The following is a 9,320-nucleotide window of genomic DNA, read 5'->3' as shown; positions in this document are numbered from 1 at the left end:
GATGTAAATATTTGTACTAAAGTCCGATATCATTGATTTCCTCCAGGTTACTCTGGAATTCTAAATTTTCAGTAATTAACTATATCTATTTCTAAACTTGCTTTGTAAAACTTACTTTGGTTCTCAGGATTGACAGTGTAGTTTTTTTTCACTTGAAGAATGTACTATAACATATAGCTAAACTTGAGCTTTCCTACTGGATTTGAGTAAAGAAAACTAACTTGGTAAATTTGCAGAGCTGGCTGCTGAAATCACCTTAGAAAGCTATTACTTTGTGACTTTTGCAATGAAGGGTAAAATGTGTGGAATTTCCTCAGTGCCAAATTAAAGAAGGTGATGTACTTGTCATTGGAAGGAGGTTCATAGATTTACTCAGTATCTCATGCATGAATTTCTCTACTCATAAAGGATTATCTATCTGCAGTTGGGGCAAGGGCTATTGTAGTGCTTCTATTTGCTTACAGATTTATTTTGGTTTCCATGTTTGGTCATTCTGTGACAGGAAGATTAGCATATTATATGTATATAAACAAGATACTGTTGGTATGCTTTTTAACTATTTTAAAAGTCCTCTAAGGGTTTAGGGTTTCTATGGAAAGGTGAAATTCCATTAGAATGGAATACAATACTGCACAGGAAAAGTGTATAGGAATGAAGTTTGGGTGTTTTATAAGAATTTCTTTCAGAACTGAAAATGTAAGAATTTTTTCTCAAATGGTGTCGATTAGACACTAAAGGGTCAAATACCCAGAACAATATGAGAAATTTTGGTGTAAAGCCAACATTAAAAATAGTCATGGCGTATAAAAAATTAAATACAATTTCTTTGTTGTGTCCTTAGGTGAACTTGGAAAACAAATTGAAACCTCAAGATTTTTAGTAATCAAGTATGGATCCCTCACTGATTCATGCTCAAGTCCAGCTGTGGAGTGCAAAGGCAGGAATGTCCAAGTCAAGAAATGCATTCATTGAGACATTCATAGGAAAAAGGGAAGTTAAACTTATTCTCTATTTCAGCACTGGAAAGATTAAGGCTTTGCAACTATACAATAATATTAAAAGTGTGGTCCTTCGAACCTATGGCGAAGACCAGAATTACCTACATTTGACTTTTAGAAATAACGATTTCTTGTTTGTTGAAAATCTTACCACTAATGATGCCAGACGACTGAAGAGATTTCTAGACAAAATCTATCAAAGTAGTCTTCGGGCAGCCAGGAGAAGTGATGAGCGATCTGATGATCCTAACACAAGCTCACAGGAGTTGAATGATTCTTCATCCCCAGAAGTTCATTTGAAAGCAAGTATTAAGTGCTTTGAATCACTCAAAGAAAGTGAAATGTGCATGTTTCGAGAGTTGCCTTTCTTTCCATCCTCATCAGCCTCACTTAACAATGTAGCATTATTAGAAACAAAATTCATAAAGAGGAAAAGATTTTTACCTGATTCAGAAAAGAGGGGTAGTTTCAGAGAATTTGAGGCAAATTTAGTAGTGTCTATATCTAATGAAAAGGGGAAAGAAAGGGGTGTGAGAGCGGTAGAAATCGCTAAGCCAGGGTTTGGATGCCCATTTGAGACTAACTATCCTGATGATAGTAGCGTGGATATTCGTGATCTGAATGATCTCATTACAAAATTATTTTCCCCATTTTTGTTGGAAACACACTATATTGAGAATGGCCTAGATTGGCATGATTATATGAAGACATTCTTACTTTACCCAGAGAAATCGTGGCAAGGCCTGCCTAATGTGGGGAACACTTGTTATATAAACGTTGTATTACAGTCTCTATGCTCAATTCCACTGTTTATTAATGATTTATTCAATCAGGGTTTCCCGTGGATTAAACCTCCCAAAGATGATTTTAACATGCGCTTGATGCAACTGCTTGTTTTGAAAGATATTTACAATGCAAGAACTAGACAGAAGTTACTTATAGGTATTACAAAAGCCCTCCCGATATTTGGAGAGGTGTTTGCAGTTGACAGGCAGAATGATGCTCATGAATTTTTAAGTTTCTGTTTAGTTCAGTTGAAGGAGACTATCCAAAAAATAACCACGATGTGGCAATCTGAAAATGAGTCAGGAGATTATTGTTTACTTAAAGAGATTTTTGCTAATTATCCTACTATCAACAAAATGCCTGTGTGCCCTGTTACTGACAATTTTGAATTTGAGTTGCTGAGCTCCATTTTTTGTAAAGCCTGTGGCCTGACTGTTTTTAAGAGAGAGCCAAGTAGATACTTGTCTATCAACATCCCTCAAGGAATAAAAGACCCAAACTTGTCTATCCAATCCAGTTTAGATCTTTTCTTTAGGGCAGAAGAAGTTGAGCATAGGTGTGAACGGTGTTTGTACAACAGATCTGTTGCATTGCATAAGTTTGGCCGGCTACCCAGGGTTATTATTGTTCATCTGAAACGCTATAGCTTTAATGAGTTTCAGATAATGAACAAGGATGAGCAGCACATCCTTATTTCCAAATACTTAAAGCTGTCTTGTCACTGCAACAACAGCACCAAACCACCCCTGCCCCTTCACCCACATGAATATGTTAAGAATCTTGACTTACTGAGACCCCTTGAAGAGTTAGGTTCTGAAATACTTAAGTGGTCATGCAATTCAGTGAGAACCTCAAGATACAAGGGTTTCCCAACTGGAAACATTAGATCAGAGGAGTCAGAAGCACAAAATGGAAAGAGAGTCTCTGAAGTGTTGAGTGGAAAAGTACAGCAGGAAGAACCAGGGAAAGGTGACACGGAAAATACAGTCCAGTCAGAACTTACAAATGATACTGAGAAACATGAGGAAGAGCATATACTTGGTAATGTAGATTCTGGTAGCATCAGTGAGGCTACTAAAGATAATGACCTCAGAATTCCAGAAAGATCGCAAAAGTGCCAACAGACCAAGAAATGTAATGAGGAGAGAAGTGATAGGCAGGCCTCCCTAGAGGCACTTACTCAAAGCCGTCCAAAACCAACCTCCCAGGAACAGACAGAAAACCTTGGGAAAACTATAGTGTCACATACCCAGAATGGTAGTCTAAGCTCACAGGGCTCATCAGATTCCAGTAAGAGCTCTGGATACAGTGATGTTTTTGATAAGAAGGCAAAGCCTACAAGCAAGGTGGAGCCACAAAAGTTAATTCAAAAAGAAGATAACGTTTACAGACTCGTTAGTATTATCAACCACATTGGGAACAGTCCCAATGGAGGTCACTATATCAGTGATGCCTTTGACTTCAGGAAGCAGAGTTGGTACACTTACAGTGATCTGCACGTGACAAGTGTCCAAGAGGAATTTGTATATAATGAGAGGCTTTCTACTGGGTATGTCTTCTTTTACATGCATAATGACATCTTTGAAGAGCTCTTGGCAAAGGAAGCTCAATCTTCCAGCACATTCGAGGGTTAGGTTAGTAAGAGGAGCATAAGCCTCATAGGACATGTCTACCCAAATGCCTCACTTAAACTGGATAGAGAAGAACAGATAATTAGCCCAGGACCAACAGCTCAACGAGCATTTATAGAGAAAGCTCCTTTCCAACCCTGACCACATCAATCTTCATGCTAATGAGTTGTCTTCTCTCATACAAGTTTGGAACTGTGCCTTTTTTATAAATTTTTATCGGAAAATTCATTATTGACAGTGAGATTTTTCAGTATTTAATATGGAAGTTACATAACCCAAAGTTCCTGTTATATTGATTAACATGGCTTATTTTGTTTATGGTCATAAACTATCCAGTAAAAGGTACATTTTTCTCTCATTTCTGCCTTCTTTCTTGCATGGCCAGCATAATAAATGATGATGAAAAAGCTTTTACATAACAAGAAAAAAAGCACATACCCCGACACACCACAGTTCAGATGAGTCTACCCAGCACTGTTACCCCAACCTGCTGCTCTCTTGCAATCTTTCCATTTTTTTAATGTTCTCACTCTCTCCTGGCTTTCTCACAGTGGATGAAACTTAAAGGTGGAGCTGAAGTGAAGAGAGAGGAGGACATTTTATGACTGTACATGTTGGAAAAAAATACAAAAAAGTGGAGAGGGCCATGTTCATTTTTAGGGGTTTTCCTTAACACTGATCAGTATTCTTACTGTTCTTTGATGTAGGTCTTGGTTTTGTAAACTATTGTCAAAACTTTGTCTTGTCTTTAATTGGGTTATTTTCTTATTAGAAAAAAAATCTGCCTCTGGAATTACTAACACTGAAGGTGATTAGGGACGGCTGTATCCTCTTTTCTCCAGAATGCTTGATTTGGGATGGTTGACACAATACATGTATTAGCTGGCCAGAGTAGATCAGTAGAAAGCCTGCTGATAACTGGAGGATCTTGCTCTGCAGATATGCCCCATCTGGATGCTATTCATACTGCTTGAACTTTGCTTCCCCCTCTTCAGTGTCTTTCTGATACTCCTAGGTGATGACTTTGTAGAAATCTGAGCTCTCCAGTCTGGCCTGCTGCTCTTTGATAGAGCATCCTGCTTCATTATCACCTACCCTTTTTTCCAGCTGCCAAGATGCTTTGCCTTTGAGTGTTCTTCCTCACTGGATATCCTTTCTCAAATGATAGTTCTGGTAACTGCTCATTGACTGCAGCCCTCTCTAGGTTCCTGGCTTGCTTAAGGCATCTATGGTTTTTTGATTACTTCTAGGCTCCAATGACAGTTTCTAGGCTGCTCTTCAACTCTTCATCAAAAATGGAAGCACTGTAAATGCTGCAGCATCACTGAGAACTTGAGACAGAGGGAGAAGATTTCTTGTTCTGGTCAAATATATATTTTCTGGAAGCAAGATTCTCTTCATCACAGATTCCTTCTCATCCATCTTGAAGGTGCTTCTGCTTCTCCTTCCACGGAGTCTGAGCATGGACTCACCAGCATATCAGGGCCCAAGGAGAAGCCAGAACTTTACTCTTGCCAAACAAGAGCAAGCCCACCCCACTGCCTGTATTCTAATGCAGTGGCTTTAAGAATGACATGATCAACGCTGTCAGGAAGATGGCAACTCTTGGGATACATGGACTCTGCTGCAGATTTACTGATCCCCAAATTCAAGATAGAGGACAGTAATCCAACGGACATTCTTATATTCAATTAATTTTAGGAGTCCCTGCTTTTGTATGTGTAGTACCTTTTACTGTTTAGTTGCTCATTTCATAAGGAGGTTTTCTAGAATTCTGTGAAATTTTTTTCCTATGAAAATACAAATATTTTGTTAGTTAGGATTTGGCTTTTTAAAATGTATTGGGACCATGTCAACTGAATTCAACAAAATCCTGGCAATGTAGGTTAAGTGAGGCTGATAAACATTTGAAATCACTTGGACATTTATAGATGACACTGGACACTAAGAAGTCCTCCTTTTCCTTGGAAGCAAAGGTGCTGGGTATCCTCAGACCTTGATCTTAAGGATGGAAAAGCTGATTTATGCTAAAGAAGTTGGTATGCCTTTCTGTTGGTCAGTTAACAAGTATCCTTTTGGCTCTTGATCTGAGCCCACTTCACTATTTTGATCTTCTCAAAGAGGCACTTGGGTAACATCGAAGGACTTTTATATACCAGGATTTGATCTGCAAAACTGAACAGTTTCATGCATTCAACATAAGAAGAGGAGTTATGGATTGTTTTTTTTCATCTTTGTAGCATGGTATTCTGTTCCTTTAATGAGTACACAATACCTGCTTTAACATGGACTAGTAAGACCTAAGAAATCTAACTTGAGTAATAAGCTTTGATATAACATGAAAAATGTCTGTGGGATGATTTGACATGTGGGGAAAGCCATGTGCATCCTAAGCATGATTTTCTGTAAACACTTATTAATCAGACTTAACACTTCTAATGTTAAGCCTGTGCTTTCTGGAATGTATTCTCTTGCCTTTGAAGCTATGTGTCTAGGATATTATATACGTGCTTTAGAGACTTGATTGGGCTACTATATTATCTTACATGCACACAGGAATAGGTTTTCAATGCTACCTTGGTCAATATGAGCTTACCCCCTAAAAAATAGGAGGTAGCATTAAATTCCAGTTGGTTGTAGGTGTTTTTTTTTTTTTTTTTTTTTTTTTACTTTTTTTTACTTTTTTTGAGATATGGTTTTACTTGCCACTGTAGGCCAGGACTAGCCTTGAAATCAGAGATCTACTTGCTTAAGCTTCCCAAGTGCTATGATTAAAAGTAGAGGCCACCATGTCTAGCTCTGATAGCATTATTTCTAGTGGCCTTTTAAGGTGTGGATTAGAACTTAGTGCGTTAGGGAAGTTAGATAATGCCCTTTTGGTTTTGTATTTTATGTATTTGAGGGTTCTATGTTTGCCCAGATATCAGAAGAGGACCTTGGATCTCATTGTAGGTGCTTCTGAGCCATCTCTCCAGCCCTAGACAATGCCCTTTAAGAGGAAAACAGATTTAAACGCTTGAGATTATCTTCCTTAGGTAGAGTGTAGAATCTACTAGGAAGTCTAAGTGAGACCTGAGATGTGCTGAAGCATGTACATAATAAGAGTCTTAGACTGAGTTACTCTTACAGATGAAACTATTATAGACAGAAAGAGAGATTGTTCAATTTTTCTAACACTGAGACAGTTGAGGATAATGTTGGGAGTTTTAGGTAAAGAGAGGAACTTCCAATGCTTGGGACTTGATCTGCAAAACTGAACAGTACATTCAACATAAGAAGAGGAGTTATGGATTGTTTTTTTCATCTTTGTAGCATGGTATTCTGTTCTTTTAATGAGTATACAATACCTGCTTTAACACAGACTAGTAAGACCTAAAAAAATCTAACTTGAGCAATAAGTTTTGATATGACAAAGAAATGTCTGTGGGGATGATCTAACATGATTGGGCTTCTGAATTCCAGTCTTTTGGTATGGTTAATTCTGAGCCCGTGTACATACATAGATTTTAGAACAGAATTCAAGGGGACAAGTTGGATGGGGGGGTTAATGGGGTTTTCTTTGTTTATTTCTGCAGTCTTACAATGCAACCTTAGGTGGCCTGGAATTCAGAGACCCACCCATATGCTGGGATTGAAGGCATGTATCCTCAACACCTGGCCAAAAGAGTTGTAAGATACAAAAGATGAACATCTTTTATTTTGAGATTGCAAGACCATTTGATGGGGAGTTTTTATACTTAAAATGTTCTTTATCATGTAGCACTTATAAATATAGGGCAGATAAAGGAGGAAGTTTTGGTTGTGTACTGCTCATGTGTTTCAAATAAAATATTAAAAATTATACCATTGACTCAATCGGTTTTATTATAGATGTAAACAATTTCTCTAATTTATTGATCATACTTCTAGGTAATCCCAGGAGCAAAAGACATGCTGATTCATTTCTTTTAAAAAATTATAACAGGCTGACACAAGAACCTAGAATAACAGAAATTTTATTATATTTTTGTTAGAAATCAGGAGTCCAGATTTGGTATCAGCAGGCTGAAATCAAGTTGCTAGCAATGCTGCAATCATTGGTGTTCTAAAGACAATTTGTGTTTTTCTAGGTACCCACAGTCCTTGGTACTTATCCTCATTTCTGAATCTCAATCAGCCATGTTGGACTGAGTTCTTTTGTTTGCTTTTTCATGTTTAAGAACCATTATGATTAGACTGGGCCCATGCAGATGGTTTATGATAGCATTGTTTTCTAATCAGAAACATAAATTTTTGCTACCAGTAACATTTGCTACTAGTGACTGGTATAAGTACTGTTTTATGTGATATGATTTCATATATCACCGATAGAAGTAAAGGAAATCTCACAAAGGCAGACTGATTTACTCTGAAGTGCAATTTGGGACATAGTACCATGCTAAGACCTTAAAACTACTAAGAGTTTCTTTTTTGGATAGCAGAAAAAGATAGGTAACTAAACTCAAAATAACAACAATTAGAAAAATAAGGACTATAGTTTGCATATTCCTATTATATTCAGCATTTATGTATTTTGTATTTTACTATTCTGGTACTAATTTCTGAGATTATGCACAAGTATATTATAGGCTACCTTATCTGTTATTGGCTACAGTGAGCATGAGACTCTTATAAAAAAAATGAGAACCTTAATAAAAGGTAAAATTGCTGTATTAAGTTAGGTAGAAATATTGAGTTGTTTTGATGCAAAGGCATTCCAGTATATGTACCAAATGAGTGTGGAAGCTGATCAGCTAGTGGGTATAGAAACTGCTAGGTATCATGTATTCTTCACCTTCAAGTATACTACTTCAATACTTTCCTCACAAAGGACATTAATCATTAGCTCCTGATACAAGGTATCTCAACTATACTGTAAGTGGGACTTCTTTTGCTACTCCCAGTTTGAGATGGACTGGCTGTGCAGATGTGAGAGTACCAGGTTATAGTATACTGTCCTCAGCCACAAACCCAGAATATGTGGTCCCTGGTGACCTACAAAACCCCAGCCAAACCTTGGAATAACTTTGCTCTTACATTCTTGTAGGCCCTGGCTTACAACAGTGGCCTGACTCTTTGCTCCTGAGCCTTGCTCAAGTGCGTATTTGCTTAATGACTGACCCTCCAGATGGTATTATGGAATAATTTGTCCTTCCTGTTATCCATGTCACTATGACATTGATGCATTGCCATTGGTTTTCACCTTTCTTGTGCCTTTAAGGATTACTGCTGGAAGCCCACTTTTGCATGCCTATCATTCCATACACTGGTCAAGGCTTTCCTAAATTCTGAGTATATTGTCCTACAGAGAGTGGGTTCATGTTTGGTAGTTCAAGTAAAGTAGTAAGCTCTTATCAATAGGCTGTCATTAAAGCTTCAGCAGATTTGGAATCTTGGCCTTCAAGATTGGGACCCTTTCTAGTTTTCTAGGGCCTAAGAATGTGCCCCTCATACATACAACATAGAGGGTTTGTAAATCCTATAGATATTTACAGGGATTCCTTAATGAACTTTGGTTTTAACTTCCAATCCACTAGTTGGTCCAGACAGATGGGAATCTACGGGACATTCTAGTTGTAATATTCAAAATTAAATCAAAAGATTTTAATGTGACATTTCTTTGTTTTTTAATATTTATCACTTTGTGTATGAGTACACTGTCACTGTCTTCAAACACACCAGAAGAGGGCATCAGATCCCATTACAGATGGTTGTGAGCCACCATGTGGTTGCTGGGAAGTGAACTCAGGACTCTGGAGGATCATCCAGTGCTCTTAACTGCTGAGCCTTCTCTCCAGCCCTTTGGGTTTTATTTGGTGTAATGTACTTATTTAAAATGTTGCAAAGGTTGTTGGATTTAGAATCAAAGTACCCCAGTTGACATTTA

General features: G+C 37.7%; 1 protein-coding gene across 1 annotated transcript; it reads left to right on the top strand.

Annotated features, from left to right (window-relative positions):
* Nucleotides 1–889: 889 nt before the first annotated feature.
* On the top strand, nucleotides 890–3,418 carry USP26 (ubiquitin specific peptidase 26; the record flags this gene model as incomplete). Its single annotated transcript, XM_080910274.1, has 1 exon — nucleotides 890–3,418. The coding sequence occupies one exon, from the start codon at nucleotides 890–892 to the stop codon at nucleotides 3,416–3,418; it is 2,529 nt and encodes an 842-aa protein (XP_080766400.1).
* Nucleotides 3,419–9,320: the final 5,902 nt, after the last annotated feature.

This window comes from Micromys minutus (assembly GCF_963924665.1).
Source record: "Micromys minutus genome assembly, chromosome: X".
NCBI lineage: Eukaryota > Metazoa > Chordata > Mammalia > Rodentia > Muridae > Micromys > Micromys minutus.
Note: the sequence above shows the minus strand (reverse complement) of the source record. Positions and strands in the feature narration are given on the sequence as shown.